Genomic DNA, 17290 nt, shown 5'->3' with positions numbered 1-17290 from the left:
CCTCCCCTCCCCTCCCCTCCCCCTCCCCGCCTCCCCCTCCCCCTCCCCTCCCCCTGCCCCCTCCCCCTCCCCCTCCCACCCCTCCCCCCCCTCCCCCCCTCCCCCCCCTCCCCCTCCCCCTCCCCCTCCCCCCCCCTCCTCCCCTCCCCCTCCCCCTCCTCCCCTCCCCTCCCTCCCCCCTCCCCTCCCCCCTCCCCCCCCTCCCCTCCCCCCTCCCCTCCCTCCCCCTCCCTCCTCCCCCCGCCCCCCTCCCCCTCCCCCTCCCCTCCCTCCCCCCCTCCCCCTCCCCCTCCCTCCCCCTCCCCTCCCTCCCCTCCCCCTCCCCTCCCCTCCCCCCCTCCCCCTCCCCCTCCCCCTCCCCCTCCCCCTCCTCCCCTCCCCCCCTCCCCTCCCCCTCCCCCTCCCTCCCCCCTCCCCTTCCCCCTCCCCCTCCCCCTCCCCCCTCCCCTTCCCCCTCCCCCTCCCCCTCCCCCCTCCCCCCTCCCCCCCCCCTCTCCCCCTCTCCCTCTCCCCTTCTCTCCCTCTCCCCCTTCCTTCCTTCCATTTTTGTGGTGCTGAGGATCAAACCCAGAGCCTGACATAGCAAGCTCTACCACTGAGCCATAACCCCAGCCCCCCCAGCCCTCTTTTAAAAATATTTTATTTAGAGACTGGGTCTTGCTGAGTAGCTTAGGGTCTCACTAAGTTGCTGAGGCTGGCCGCCTGCCTCGGCCTCCAAGCTGCTGGGATTACAGGCATGAGCCAGCACGCCTGATTATGAATGTTTTTATTTAATTATCTAAATGTCTCTCTAACTCCCCAAGGTAAGTTTTCTTGAGTGCAGGGACTAGGTCTGGTTTGTCTCTCTGCTCCTTTCACAGGGCTTGGCAGACTAGGTTCAAATCACCTCTTGACTGACCAGATATTCTCTTCTCTCCCTCCTGGTACTAGATTTGGAATGAAGTTTCAATGACCAAGGAACTCTGGAGGTGAGTGAAGGAAGAGCCAAAGATGATCTTACAAAGGAGAGATGGGTCTACTTGATAAGTCTTCTGAGTGCCCTGTGAGTTTCTGGCTCTGTTGAGTGCACAGAAATGATTATCCCTGACCCTACCAGCAGAAAGCTGCTCTGGTTAGGGACATAAGGTTGTCAAATGGGAGGGTTTCCAGACTCAGGCAGAAATATACAGCAAATGAATGCCACTGATTGACAGAAGACAAATGAACAGAAATATGATCATATTGCTTTCATTTTAATTCAGCCTTGATATAATAATGTAGCAATGTAAGTATGTATGATGTTAAAATTTAAGAATAGGGAAAGAAAAAGACCTGTCAAATCTCTTTGCTGAATACAGTTCAGCCTGTTAACCAGGAGTTGTGTTTATCACTCATGATGGGAAATACCTATTTACACATCAAAGATTCTTTGAAAGATGGAGGGAATTTTTAGGATAATTATGCCTTGAGATATCTGAGAAGTCAGGAATGCCAATTTAAACCATATTTTGTTTTCAGCATTATAGAGCACTTTCTATTTGTAGCTTTTTATTACTAACAATTAAACAAATACTCTCTTACTTATTCAGTTTTGAAGTAGAACTTTTGTTGGAATTCAATCTTTCTCTCTTTAGTTCTGAGGTTGTGGTCTAGACATAACATTCAGGGGCTGGTGACATAGGTCAGTTGGTAGAGTGCTTGCTTTGCATGCACAAGGCCCTGGGTTCAATCACCAGCACCACATACACACACACACAAAAAAAAAGTTTGGAAATTGGCTTTCCTGTAGGCAAGTAGACAAGATTCTGTCTTGCCAATGTTTCTTTTAATTTTTCTTTCTTTCTTTTTTTCTTTTTCTTTTTTTTGGTACCAGGGATTGAACCCAGGAGCACTTAACCACTGAGCTACATACCCAGCCATTTTTTGCTTTTTATTTTGAGATAGTTGCTTAGGGCCTAGCTAAGTAGCTGAAGCTGGCTTTGAACTCTCAATCCTCCTGCCTTCCTCTCCTGAGCTGCTGGGATTCCAGGTGCCAGTGTGTTTCTTAAATTGTTTCATTAGGAATAAACGAATTGACTGATGATCAGGGTAACTACTTACAGAAGTCCTTGCAGAGGAGTGGTCATATTTAAATGGTTGAGATGTCAATCCCATCCCCACTCTTTGTTCTCATCTTTGCTGATAAGACAGAGTAAAAATTTTCCCTATGAGTAAAATACGTATTTATTTGAGAAGTTAAAAAAATATTTAGGCCTGGCACAGTGATAGATGCCTGTAATTCCAGTGACTCAGGAGGCTGAGACAGGAGGATATAGGAAGTTGGAGGCCAGCCTAAGCACCATAGTGAGACCCTGTCTCAAAATGAAAAAAAATCTTTGAAATGGCATGGGGATATAGATCAGTGGTAGAGTTCCCCTGGGTTCAGTCCCCAGTACCACAAGAAGAAGAAAAAAAAAAATCACCTCACCACTTAACTTCCACAGTGTCATTTGTTCCTATGTTGTGCCTTCCAGGTTCCTCATAAAAGTTTTTCTGCTGTCTGTAGGCCAAATCACAAGTAGATTTTAAACTACTCTTCCATAGTGTTCATCTTGATTTCAGTGTAAAATTATCTCTTGTGATTGTTTTTGTTTTTCATTTTGTAAAGTCTCCTTTTTTAAAAACGTTGGCAGCTTGTTCATGTGAGCCAACCTTTATGCAGGCCACACACCAAAATCTGGGCCTTCTTCCCCCCTAGGCCATCAGTGTGTCACTTGTGAAAAGGCGAGAGATTCAGCAGCACAGTGGGTCTTCATCCAGTGTCTGGCACAGAGCCTGACACACAGGTGCCCAGCGAGTGGGGGGCGGGATAGCAGACACACTTTGTGTAGTACCAGTACTTACTCAGACCATGGGGCTGTGAAACGGGGATTTCCCAGCTGACCTCATTCTCCCCCTCTTGAGATGTAGTGCTGGACTTGGAGCCAGGAGATGCCACATCAGCTCTGGTATAACCTGAGCACTGAAAACCTCTGTCCATAAGGCCTCCTCTCTCCAGCACTCAACTTCCATCGCATCATACGCTGCTCCTTTCTTCTGGAACTTAATTTGTGACAATAACAGTGAAAAGGAGGCAGGGAGGAAATGTTTTATGTTCTACTGGAATTAAGTTACTAATTCAAACATTGTTGTTATAAGATTTAAATTTTGATCTCAAGGCAGCCACTAAAAAGTATCAAATATATGAAAATGATAAGAGAAAGGGTGAGGGAATTATAATAGTATACTAGAAGATAGCATCAAAGAAGGCAGTAGTTGGGGAATAGAGGGGAAAAAGGCATAAGACACAGAAAATAAAATGGCAGAATGACATTTATCTCCCATCTTATTAGTAACTGTATGAAATGTGTCACACACTCCATTAAAATGGCAAAGATTGACAGAATGGATTTTAAAAAGTGATCCAACTGTATGTCATCTATGTGAGACACAATTTATTCTGTGTGCTTGGAATAGCATGTGCCTCACACATGCTAGGCAAGTTCTCTACCACTGAGCCACATTCTCAGCCCTGAGATATACTTTAAATTCAAAGACACAAGTAAGTGATAATGAAAGAATGGAAAAAGATGTGCCTGACAAATAGTAACCACAAGAAAGCGCTGAATGGTTGTGCTAGTAGCGTCATTCAAAGATTTTAAGACAAAAAAAGTGTTACTAGAGTCAAAGGGTGTTTTATAATAATAAATGGGTCCATCTGTCAAGAAAATATGACATTTATATGTGTCCCTAACAACAGAGCAACAAATACTTGCAGGTGCTGACGGATTAAAGGGAGAAATAGGCAATTCAATAATAAGGGTTTGAGGCTCTTGAATCCCAGTTTTTTAACCTCTTGCTTTTGTGTCGTCACATGTAGAATGAGGATACCATGCCTCACTGGGTTGACTGGATACATAAAAAGACACTTTCTCTTTGACACACCTATAAGATTCATTCAGTTTTATCTTTTTTTTTTTTTTTTTGGTACTAGGGATTGAACTCGGGGGTGCTCAACCACTGAGCCACATCCCCAGCCCTATTTTGTATTTTATTTAGAGACAGAGTCTCACTGAGTTGCTTAGTGCCTCGCCTTTGGTGAGGCTGGCTTTAAACTCTTGATCCTTAGTCTCCCGAACCACTGGGATTACAGGCATGCACCACCTCGCCTGGCCTCATTCAGTGTTATCTTTGTCCTGTTTTATAGGAGAGGAAATCAAGATGTAGGTCAGCAACATTAATTGTCCAAGGTTTCAAAACCAGTAAATAACAGAGCCAGGATCCAGAGCTCAACTCCAAAATAAGACTCCAGAATCCATGCCTGCTGTATTCTGTCTGCCTAGAATTTGCATCTGTTTTTAGGCAGCTGTGTTTGAGGCGTTGGTCCTGCCCCACGGTCCTGGGCACACAGACATGGAAACAGTACTACCTCTGCCGGTCCGAGTTGGAGTTCCGAATGGAGACTGGGCGGCCAGAGAAGGACTTCATTTGCAAAGCAGTTTTTGGACACACGGGTATGAGGGGCAGAATGTAGCAGATATGTCCATTCATACTGCTCACCTTCCCTGGTCAAGTCTTTTTTGTACAGGGGATTAAACTCAGGGGTGCTTAACCACCTAGCCACATCCCCAGCTCTTTTAAATTTTGAGACAGGATCTTGCTAAGTTGCTGAGGCTGTTGTTGAACTTGACTCCTTCTGCTTCAAGCTGCTGGAATTTGAGGTATATGCCATGACGCCCTGCCCTGGGCAAGTCTTATGGGATTTGGCATTGCAGTGAGTGGCCTAAAAAAGTGTCACTTCATGAGTACCCATCTTGCTGGGTTCCATATCATTTGTGGTGTGTCACAATAACCCTGTGAGGAAAAGAATCATCACATTTCAGAGTAGACAGAAACAAAAACTAATGGAAAAGGGAGTAGTTCAAGATCATTTGACTGGTGGGTGATGGTCAGTCCCTAATTATTACTGTAAAGTGCTAGTTCTTTTCTATTTTATTGTCCCCTGAGTGCCCATTGTGTTCCCGAGAGAGAGAGAAGTGGCATTCCTGCCAGCCTTTCCACTGCGTGTTCAGATCCCAGGCCATCTCTGTGTTCTCTTACAGGAGAGATAAATAAGCTGGCTTACATCTCAACCAGTGAGCACCAGTTTGACAGAAAGAAGTCTGTGGTTTGCACTGTGTCCTCAGACTGCACTGTCCGTGCCTGGGACTTGCATGAGGTGAGCTGGTCCCTAGGAAGGGAAGGCAGGGAAGAAATCGAACCTTTGTGTTTCTTTGGTCTTCGTAATGCCTTTGTCTTTATGATCTTTCTTAATTATTTTGCAAAACTTTTTTTTTTTTTTTTTTGCACTGGGTTCTTTACTGTACAGCTACATTCATAGTCTTTTTTATTTTTTGTTTCAAGACAGGGTTTCCCTAAGTTGTTGAGGTTGGCCTTTAATTTGAGATCCTCTTCCCTCACTCAGCCTCCTGAGTCGCTGGGAGAGGGAGCCCCCTTTTGCTGATAAGAAATATGAGCACAGTTTGGCTCAGTCACTGTGCCAGGTCATACTGGTAATAAGCGTGGGGTGGAGCATGTTTGAAATTTGAATGTCACTTAGGTGGCACAGTTTTGCTTTCTTAGGGTGCTGCCTCGTGAAGACAGAATTGACCAACAGTACTTGGGATGGTGGCTGTTGTAGTGTTCCAATGTTTGCATGCATCATCAGAATTTGATCTGAAATCTCTCTGTCATATGATCCTCCACACTGCACTGATGCTGGTCCACTGGGATGTTTTACCAAGACAGTAAGAGCTTTCAGTCACAGCTTTGTGCAAGCTTGGGTGGCTTAACATTTTAAACTTTATTAGCATATACAGTTCAAAAGTTCTCAGTTTTTAGGTCTGGGGCTGTAGCTCAGTGGTAGAGTGCTCACATGTGTGAGGCACTGGGTTCAATCCTCAGCACCACATAAAAATAAGCAAATAAAGATATTGTGTTTATCCTCAACTAAAAAAAAAAAATCTCAGTTTTCATATCCTTTTTCTCATTACAGCAGCCAAATAGGTATTCATTGTTATCCTGACTTCACAGAAATATAAACTGAAGACTGAAGGAGGGACTGTGTCCCTGAATCTTGAACCACATGGTATCCTACATAGCCAGGAGTTCTGCCAAGGGCCACATGTGGATAGAACACAACCTCCTGTCATAGATTTTTCTTTAAAATTATAGATTGTTTCACTCACGATTCTCCTGTCTCAGCCTCCTCAGCCACAGGGATTATAGGCATGTGCCACCATGCCTGGCTGAAATGCGAATTTCATATATTTTTTTCCATGATTTTTGGTGCGTTGCAGTTGTACATAATGGTGGAAATCGTTGTAATATATTCATGCATGCACACAACAATATAATTTGACATTTTCTATTTTTAAAAATTTTTTTTTTTAGATGTAGATGGACAGAATGAATTTCTTTTCTTTATTTTTATGTGGTGCTGGGGATCGAACTCAATGCCTCATGCATGCTAGGCAAGCGCTCTACCACTAAGATGGAACCCCAGCCCCTAATTTGACCATTTTCATTCCTCAGTAATTCTCCTTTCTAATTTCATATCATTTTCATGTGACATGAATTATTATTTTTTTTGTTTTTTTAACCAAAATATAAAAAATTCACATAATACACAAATCAGCAGTGGTCTGAATTTGGCTGCATTGGTTTGCCAAACCCTATGTTAATGTGTGCGGTTGTTTCCAGTGTGGCTGGCTGCAGGGTGCTCGAGGGTCTTCATGCTCCTCTGCCTTGCTTCCCAACCACAGGACCTTTCCTGAGGAAATCCTGACACAGCCCTGTGCAGTACGACACCAAAATGGTCCTGGCTACTCAGAAGGTTGAGGCCGGAGGATCACAAGAGCCTGTTAAAAGTCCAAATTTGGACTTATGAAAACACTCTTAAGTCCAAATTCAAATCAAAGAGAGCTTTATTTACCTGGCCAGGGACTGTCACTCACCCGTGGAGATTGAAGCTCTGTGGGAGAACAGTAGCTTCCTGGCCTATGTCCTGGGAACCTAAAGATGAACCACAACTCAGGGGCTTTCCTTAGCATCATGCAAGGAAGCCAATTACAGAAGCTAGGGAAAAAAGCGGTCAGCTTTGCAACTCGGTTAGCCACATCTTGGGTCCGAGCAGGTATTAGACAAGTCGTATCCTGAGTTGAGCAGGGGTTGGCAGGGGCAAGAGTCTATTTCAAAGTCGTGTAGACCCACGAGGGCACTCCACCCAGGATGCAGCTTACCACAACCATTGCTGCATCCTGAGTAGGGTACAATTTGTGGGGTACAATATACAGAAAACAATATATAATAAGAAAACAGTTTTCATTTCAGTTTCTCAAAAACAGCTCTTGTAACAGTGTTTTATAGAAGGCAGCAAAGTGGAGTTGTAGGCCTTCCTATGTCAGTTCTTGATTTATAATTGTCTTACCTCACTTATCAAAATCTTATATCTATAATCTCTCTCTCTCTCTCTCTCTATATATATATATATATATATTTTTTTTTTTTACTAATTTATAACCTATAACTTACACTCTTACTGATTTTATTGATTAATTTACACCACAACGCTGTGAGTTCACCATCCTGGACAACACAACAAGACCTTGATTCCAAAAGATAAAATTTCTTCCCAGTCATCTTTGATTGCAAACTTCATTTTGAGTTCTTTTCCTGAAATCTGAAAAAAAAAAAAAGGAGAACAATACTATAAGAATAAAGCTGGAAGATTGAATTCACTATGGAAATTTTGTCTGGCTTATGATATTTTACAGCCTTTGCAGAAGGCCTCTCTGAGAGCTTCTCTTCTGTCCACATTTTTACCTGTTCTTGAGTCAAGTTGACTCACTCATATTTTGCTAGAAAATAACCATTTCTTCTAAAATTTCAAATGTGGAATTTATCTAAATCTGTTCCTTATTGGCTCTGATTTTCTCATCGCCTTTCTGGTTGTGGCCCAGTCCTTTCCCATTCTTACTAGTGTGTCGGTGTTTTTATAAATCCTGTAGGATTCAGTTTGCCAATGATTTATTTAAAACTTTTTGTATCTATAGTTATTAAAAGTGTTTTTCATTTTAAATTTACTGAGAAGTAGTGTGCGTATTTATGGGAAAATGCAATTTTAAAAATTTGACAGTATATGTACTTGTGGGGTATAGTGTATACGGTGTAAAATGATCAAATCAGAGTAGTTAGTATTTCCATCTCCTCAAACATTTTTTTTTTTTTTTGGTGCTGGGAACCTCCTGTGAGGTATATAAATTGTTGTAGGCTGCAGTTGTCCTATTGTGCTCTAGAACGTTAGGACTATTCCTACTCTATTAACCATATATTGGTAACCTCTCATCTAACATCTCTCTCCTCTTGCCCTTTCCTCTTTTATGAGATCAACCTTTTTAGCTTCCATAAAGTGATAACATGTAATATTTTTCTTTCTGTGCCAGGCTTATTTCCCATAACCCAGTTCAATCCAAATTGCCACAAATGACAGGAGTTCATCCTTTTTATAACTAAACAATATTCCACAGGTGTACAAATACCACATTTTAATCCATTCATCCATCAGTGGCTACCTTGGTTGATTGCCCATCTTAGGTATTATGGAGAGTACTATAGCCAGGTGTGGTGGCACATGCCTGTAATCTCAGTGACTTGGGAGGCTGAGGCAGGAGGATTGTGAGTTCAAAGCTAGCTTCAGTAATTTAGGGAGGTCCTAACCACTCAGCAAGACCCTGTCTCAAAATAAAATACAAAAAGGGCTGGGGGTGTGGCTCAGTGGTTAAGCACCCCTGGGTTCAATCTCTGGTATCAAAACAACAACAATGAGTACTGTAATAATCAAAAAAGTGCAGATATCTCTGAAATAATGATTTCATTTCCTTTATATATGTACCTAGAAATGGTGTTGGATCATGGTTGTTCTCTTTCTAGTTTTTTTTTTTTTTAAGTAACCTTCATACTGTTTTTCATAGTGACCATATTAATTCACTTTCCTAACAGTGTGTGAGAATTCCCCTTTCTCCACATTGTCATCAACATTTGTTATTTTTTGCCTTTTTGTTTGTTTATAGCCATTTGTGGACTAGGGTGAGATGATATATCATTGTGGTTTTTGTTGGGTACTGTGGATTGAACCCAGGGATGCTCTACAGTGAGCTACATCCCAGCCCTTTTATTTTTTATTTTGAGATAAGGTCTTGCTAAGGTGCTGAGGGCTTCGCCTGCCAAGTCGATGAAGCTGTCCTTGAACTTGCTGTCCTCCGGCCTCAGCCTTTCAGACCACAGGGATGACAGGCGTGTGCCATTGTGTCTGACTCGTTGTGTTTTTAATTTCTCTTTCCCTTAGGATTGTGATATTGAACATATTTTCATATACTTATGGCCATTTGTTTTTCTTTCTTTCATTACTTCATTACAGTTATACATAAGAGTTGGGTTCATTTTGACAAATACATGCATGGAATTTGATTTACTTCATTTCACACCCAATTTGTCTTTTCTAGAAATGTTTATTCACATATTTTGCCCATTTTAAAAATCAAAGTATTTGTTCTTTTGCTGTTGAGTTCCTTGTGTGTCCTGGATTACTCTCTCATTGAATGAATACTTGACAGATTCCTCTCATTCTGCAGGCACGGTTGTCACTTCTGCTCACAATTTTCTTTGGTGCTGAACCTTCTTAGTTTGAAAGAAGCCCATTTGCCTTGTTTTGCTTTTGTTGTCTTTGCTTTTGAGGTGTTATGCAAAAAACCTTTGCCTATATTAATGTTTTGAAGTGTTTCCTCCTGTTTTCTCATAGTAATTTCATTGTTTTAAGTCTTACATGTAAGACTTTGATCCATTTTGAGTTGATTTTTGAGAGGAAGAGATTTGATTTCATTCTTTTTGCATATGTAGATCCAGATTTCCAAACACCGTTTGTTGTTGATGAGACTTTTTCTCCAGTTTCTTGCCATCTTTGTTGAAAATGAATTGGGTATAAATAAATAAATTGTGTTATTTTCTGAATTTTCTGTTGTGTTCAATTGATGTGTTTATCGTGCTGCGTTAGTTTCTATAGTTTTGAGGTATGTTTTGAATTGACATATTGTTACACTTCTAGATTCTAGATTTGTCTTGCTAAGGATTGCTTTATTTACTCATAGTCTTTAGTGATTCTATGTAAATTTAATGTTTTTTTTCCTTCTGTTTCTGTGAAGAATATCATTGGTATATTGGTGGGGATTACATCATATTTATAAATCACTTTGGGTAGTTTAGACATATTAACCAGCAATTCTTCCAGTCTGTGAACATGGGATGTCTTTGTTTTTTTTTTTGTGTGTGTGTCTTAATTTCTTTAGTGATTTATAATTTTTATTATAGAGACCTTTCACTTTTTTGATTAAATTTATTCCAACATAAATTTATTTTTTTTGAATCTATTGTGAATGGGACTGCTTTCTTTCTTTCTTTTTATTTTGAAATACTTTTACTTTCTGCTGTGAAAAGCGCAGTTCTACTTACTACACTCTGGGATCATAAAATTTGAAGAATTATTTACTATATTATGATTATTTCAGCCAGAGGGTGAAAGCCTTCTGTCAATTTATCTGCTATCCAACTGTTCAAAGTTGTAATTAATTAGGAGAATGTAGGGAAAATACATTTCAAAGATATATCTAGTCATTAATTCGTTCAGCATGCCTTATAATTTTCCCATTTCTATAGCAGCTGCCAAATTCATGTCTGCCTACAAATTGGGGAACAGAAGAAATCATAGAGGAGTATTAAAAAAACTGTCATTAAGCTGGAAAGAATATCTGACATTTGCAGATTTGTTGTATAAAAGAACTTCTATAACACTCTTGGATGTCTACGATACTCTTGGAGTGTTGAAAGGCATTGGCTTCTCAGAACTTGTTGCACTTTGTTTCTGGAGGACCTGGGGGAGAAAGAACACAGATGCCCTCATCTTCCTTAGGGCACTTGAGTTCAAAATCTGTCTTACACCTGGAATGACAAACACCAAGTAAGTGGGACTGCTTCCTTGATTTCTTTTTCAACAAATTTGTTATTGGTGTATAAAAATGCTTTTTGAGGGGCTGGGGTTGTGGCTTAGTGGTAGAGCTCTTGCCTTGTACATGTGAGGTACTGGGTTCGATCCTCAGTACCACATTAAAAAAAATGAATAAATAAAATAAAGGTGTCCATCTACAACTAATTTTTTAAAAAATGCTTTTTTGTATGTTAATTTTATATCCTATATCTTCACTGAATTTGCTTATCGCTTCTTTTTTGGCAGGAGTGGTCTTTAGGTTTTTCTGGGTATAAAATCATATCATCTTTGCCTTGTTCCAGATGTTAGAGGATACACTTTCAGCTTTTCCCTCTTCAGTATGATGTTGGCTATGAGTTGTCATATATAACTTTTATTGTGTTGTGTTTCTTCTCTGCCTAATTTTTTGAGAATTTTTATCACGAAGCGACGTTAAATATCATCTCGTGATTTTTCTGCATCAGTTGAGATGATCATGAAGGTTTTGGTTCTTCATTCTGTTGATGTGATATATCATCTGTTATCTCTTATTGACTTGTGCATGTTGAACCATTCTTGCATTCCTGGGATAAATCACACTTGATCATGGTGTAAATCTTTTTTTGTTGTTATAAAGTCGCTGTGCTGGAGAGCAGTCAAACCCAGGGCCTTGTACATGGTGGGAAAGTGTTCTACCCCTGAACTATATCCCCAACCCAAAGTCTTTTTTGGGACAGGGATCTCACTGTTGCCCAGGCTAGCCTTGAACTCATGATACTCCTGCCTCAGACTCTTGAATAATAGGGATTACAGGTGCATCCCACTGTGCATAATGTTTTTGATGTGCTCTTGAATTTGGTTTGCTCGTATTTTGTTGAGAATTTTTGCATGTGTTTTCATCAGTGAGAGCAGTTTGTAGTTTTCTTTGTGTGTGCGTCATTGTCTGCATTTGGAGGAAGGACCCTGTAGGTATTATTTGACACAGTTTCCTCTTTTTTTGTTTATTTAAAATAGTTTGAGAAGAGTTGAAATAATCTTGACATGTCTGGTAGAATTCAGCAGTGAAGCCATCAGATCCTAGAGTTTTCTTTGATGGGAGACTTCCAGTTAATGCTTTAGTCTCACGTCTTATTAGAAATTGATTTGGATTTTCTGTTACTTCTTGATTGAATCTTGGTTGCTTGTATGTGTCCAGGAACTTATCCATTTCTTCTGGGTGTTTCAGTTTGTTAGTGTATAATTATTCATAGTAGAGTCTTAGGATCGCCTGTATTTTTTTAATCTTTTTATTATTATTATTTGCTGTTCTTAGATATACATGACAGCAGAGTGTATTTTGACATTGTACACACAAGGAGTACAACCCATTCCAGTTAGGATCCCATTTTTGTGGTTGTACATGATGTGGAGTCACAGTACACTAGTCATGTGCTCATTTATGAGCAAAAGAAAGTCACGTCCAGTTCATTCTACTGTCTTTCCTACTCCCTTCCCCTCTCCCTTCACTCCCCTTTGTCTAATCCAGTGAACTTCCTTTCTTCCCCTCCCCACCCTACCTTGTTGTGGGTTAGTGTCCACATATCATAGAGAACATTCGGCCTTTGGTTTTTTGGGACTGGCTTATTTCACTTGACATGATAGTCTCCAGTTGCATCTGTTTACCAGAAAATGCCATAATTTCATTCTTCTTTATGATTGTTTGTATTTCTGTGGTATTAGTTGTAACATCTTTTCTTTTATCTCTAATTTTATTTGAGTTTTCTTCTTTGTAGCCAGCTAAGGGCATCAATTTTATCTTCAAAAATCAGATTTTCATTTTGTTGATCTCTTTTGTTTTAAAAAGTCTTTATTTTGAGCCAGATATGGTGGCCCAACCCTACCTCAGTGACTTGGGAGGCTGAGGCAAGAGCATCACAAGTTCAAGGCTGGCCTTAACAATTTAGCAAGGCCCTAAGCAACTTAGTAAGAACCCATCTCAAAATAAAAAGTAAAAAGTGCTGGGGATGTAGCTCAGTGGTAGAGCAACTCTGTGTTCAATCCACAGTACAAAAAAACCCAAAACAACAACAACAACAAAAAAACCTCTTGATTTTGTTTATTTCTGTTCTCATTGTTAGTTTTTCTTTCCTTCTATTTTAGGTTAGGCTTTTCTTCTTTTTTCTAGGCCCCTGAGGTATATCATTAGGTTATTTGAAATCTTTCTAGTTTTTTCCCTAACATGTAACACTCTAATACTTATTTTGCTGTATTCCACATAGTTTGATGGGTTGTATTTCCATGTGTTTCAAGAAAATTTTTATTTTCTTTTTAATTTCTTCAGCATCTCATTGGTTGTTCAAGACCATATGTTTGTATATTTTCCATTGCTGTTGTTGACTTCTAGTCTTGTTTGGGTCAGAGAAGATGCATGATATAATTTCACTATTATATGTATTGAAGCTTGGTTTGTGGACTACTGTTTGGTCTCTCCTGGAGAGTGTTCCATGTGCTGCTGAGAATGCATTCTTCAGTTAGCGGCTGAAATGTTTTGTAAATCATGTTAGGTTCATTAGCTCCATGGTATATAGTTCAACTCTGATGTATCTGTGTTGATTTTTTGTCTGATGACACGTTCATTAATGAAAATGGGGTGTTGATGCTCTCAAATATTATTGTTCTGGAGTATCTCCCTAATTAGATGGTCTGTTGTTGGGTTTGTATATACTTACAATTTTTGTATCCTCTCGTGAATTGCTCTATCTCAAAATCTTTGACTTAGAAGTTTCTTTTATCTGATGTGAGTATAGTACCTACTTGCTTTTGGTTTCCATGAGTGTGGAATATTCTTCCATGCTTTCACTTTTGGTCTACATGTGTCTTTTCTGGTGATTGTAAAGCTACCTTTGGTCTTCTTTTTTTATTCATTCAACCAGTCTGTATCTTCTTATTGGAGAAGTTAGTCCATTTATATTCAAGGTTATTGACAAGTTGTTTATTGTTTTCTGATTATTTTGTGTATTCTTTTTTCCTCTCTGGCTCTCTGATTTATCCTATGGTTTGGTGGTTTCTGTAGTGATAAAGTTTGATTTTTTTCTTTTGTGTGTGTCTGTTTGACCAGTGAGAGTTCCTTCATTTCTTTATTTTCTTTTCTTTTGCAACCCAGGACCTCATGCATGCTAGGTAAGTACTCTTACCACTGAGCTACATCTCTAGTCCATTTTGAAAATTGATTCTGAAATAGGATCTTACTTTTAAGTTGTCCATGCTGCCTCAAATTGAAGATTTTTTTAGCTCTAAGATTTCTATTTCATTCTTTTTTATGATTTTTATCTGTTGAATTTCTCATTCAGATCATAAATTGTTTTCCTCTTCTTATTATCTATTGTATCTCGAGGAGTTTCCTTAGAATTGTTACTTTGAATTCCTTTTCAGGCAATCAAATAAGAAGATTTCCTTTACACTGGGGTCAGTTTCTGGAGAATTTTGTGCTGCTTATGTCTGTATGTTGATGTCTGTGCATCTGGTGTAATAGTTGCCTCTTCCAATTTTATGAAGAAACTTTCATAGGGAAAGACTTTGGCCTGTAGCTAAGGTGTAAAATGTCAGGTAGGTGCACTGGCTTTGATTTAGCCCAGAATTGTAGCTTCCTTGTCATTTCTTTAGCCATCCGTGATCAGCATCACATCTAAGAGTACCTCAGCAGTCTAGACTGCAGGTGTTTTGGAAATAGTGGTAGAACTTTGGAATGGACCAGGCTATCGAAGATGCATGACCACAGTTGAAGAGTGATGATGATGGTGGATATGACATCAAGGGACACAGGCTGTGGAGAGGCTTGTCCTCAGTCTTTGTCGAGGTGTGTGCCAGTGGTACTGGGGTTCCTGGCAGGAGCAGCCATGCTGCTGGGGCCCTGTGGCCCCTAGAGCAGGATGGACTGTAGCAGTGACTCCATTCCCAAGGTGACATTCTGTTTTAAGTTAACCTCTGGAGGTTGGAGTGGGATTGCCCATATGCATTTCTTTTCTGGAGCAAAGCAGTCACATGGGTAGCTCCCCACACCAGTTTCAAAGACTATGAGCACGAAGAAATTCTCTTGTCATTAGGACTGCCAGCCTGTGCCTTCCTGCTTATCTTCTGGCAATGTAGAGACCCCTGGCCAGGGAGCTGCGTCATAGTTACCGTGTGCTTTGTCTCTCTGTGCTGCCATCCTGAACCTTTTTCAAATTTTAAAATTATTTGTTTATTTGTAAAATTCATAACTGTTATTTTGAAAAAAATTAAAAGCATAACAGAGTTTTGCGGTCATCTTACCCATAGATGATAGAAATGAAGATGCCACATATGTTGCAGTTACATATAGTAAAGGTCAAAATTCTAAAAGCGGGGTTGGGGGTGGCTCACTGGTAGTGTACTTGCCTAGAATGTGTGAGGCTCTGGGTTCCATCCTGAGCACCTTACAAAAAAACCTAAATTGTTTGTTTTAATTTCTACTGTTTGGTGCTGGAGATTGAACCCAGGGGCCACTGAGGCACATCCCCAGTCCTTTTTATTTTTTGAGACAGGGTCTCCCTGAATTGTTTAGGACTTGGCTAAATTGCTGAGGCTGGCTTTGAACTTGTGATCGTCCTACCTCAGCCTCCTGAGTCACTGGGATTACAGGCATGCACCACCATGCCTAGCTCAAAAGGTTTGTTTTAAAAACCAATCATGTCCCATTCATGTTTCCCTGGAGGAAAGGGTATTCCCAAAGGAATTATCTGTTAAATTTGGGGGGCAGGTGATTTATCATTTTTTCTCTACACAGGTTTAAATTTCCTGTCCTGAAACAAGTACATTTTGTTTAGGCCAACAGTTATTGTTTATATTACTTTTTTTTTTTTTTTTTTAATTTATAGACAGGGTCTCACTGAGTTGTTTAGCATTTCGCTTTTGCTGAGGCTGGCTTTGAACGCACGATCCTCTTGCCTCAGCCTCCCAAGCCGCTGGGATTACAGACAGGTGCCACCACATCAGGCTATATTACCATAATTATTAATGTACATGATCTTCATGGTTGAATCATGAGGTAACACTGACATTATCATTTTTATCCTCTTCCTCCCCTTTTACTATCCCTGAAGTTAGACATTTTTTTTACTTGCTTAATTTTTCTATGTACTTAACAATGTTCAGCTCCATATTTTTAACCAGTCATCTGCATTCATTTTTGATGGTTTCCCATGCTATGTTTTATTCTCTTCACCTCTGAAAAATTGTAGGGTTAAACTTCTCTCCTCCTAGAATCACAGTTTTCAGTACCAGCAGAAGCATCCGTCTGCCCTGGGGCACAGAGTCCTCCTGTCTCACAAGTTGGGTCCCCCCTTTGTGAGGCCCTGGAGTTGGAGATTGCAGGCAGGAGTTGACCAGCATATTCCTCATTCTGTTTCAGTGGGTGTTGTTTTTCGGTTTAGAAACAGAAAGGGGAATTACAGTGCTTTTTTCCCTCTTAATACCACAAACGAAAATTTGTAAAAATTCTGTATTTCTCTCTGAATCGCTTGTCACCAGTCCCTGTTATATTACCTGTTTAGTCAACAGAAGTTAAATGACAGAGGGGAAAGAAAAAACTGATGGAGGAGTTCTAGGATATCATGATTGGAAAAAAAGTCATGATAAATCATTATGAAGAAGAGAGATCAACAATGACTCAAAATTGGGAAGAAACCTCACCATTTAGGCCTGGGAAGCCTGGGGCAGCAGTTGGGTAGATCCACTTTGACACCCTGGGTCAGTGCTTTGTGGCAACAGGTTGTCCTGCTTCTCCGTTCCAATTTGCAAAATCCCAGGAGAGACCTTGGAGGACTCGGCTCAGGGCAGTGGTCTGCCTGTGAATCGGTGGACTGGATGGGGACAGGCCTGGCGGGGGCATCCTAGAGAAGGAGGCAGCATTCAGCAGGGCAGCTGCCATCCGTGCAGCATCATGTTAGTTTGTCAGTAAGACTGGGCTGCCATGAGACTTGAGTGAGAAAGCACACATGAAAAGTCTTTGTCAGCTGGAGAATTGAAATGTTGTGCTCCATGTGTGTACGATGAACTGAAATGCATTCTGCTATCATGTACAGCTAAGTAGAACAAATAAAAGATAAAAATATATATTAAAAAAAGAATGAAGAAAAGTCTTTGTCAGTTGAGAGTGCAGCTGCATGCAGCCTGTGTGTGTGTGTGTGTGTGTGTGTGTGTGTGTGTGTGTGGTATATGTGTGTGGTGTGTCAGTGTTGC

At 40.5% G+C, this 17290-nt stretch overlaps 1 protein-coding gene across 3 annotated transcripts in view; it reads left to right on the top strand.

Annotated features, from left to right (window-relative positions):
• Positions 1 to 17290, top strand: part of LOC113177988 (F-box/WD repeat-containing protein 12-like) — a 33344-nt gene that overhangs the window by 1800 nt on the left and 14254 nt on the right. For all 3 annotated transcript variants that reach the window (XM_077792327.1, XM_077792326.1, XM_077792328.1), the window contains exons 2-4: positions 931 to 968; positions 4360 to 4511; positions 5100 to 5215. In XM_077792327.1, the coding sequence (XP_077648453.1) occupies positions 931 to 968; positions 4360 to 4511; positions 5100 to 5215 (306 nt within the window). The remainder of the gene's footprint in view (positions 1 to 930; positions 969 to 4359; positions 4512 to 5099; positions 5216 to 17290) is intronic.

This window comes from Urocitellus parryii, chromosome 13 (genome assembly GCF_045843805.1).
Source record: "Urocitellus parryii isolate mUroPar1 chromosome 13, mUroPar1.hap1, whole genome shotgun sequence".
NCBI lineage: Eukaryota > Metazoa > Chordata > Mammalia > Rodentia > Sciuridae > Urocitellus > Urocitellus parryii.
This window is presented reverse-complemented; position numbering and strand designations above follow the sequence as displayed.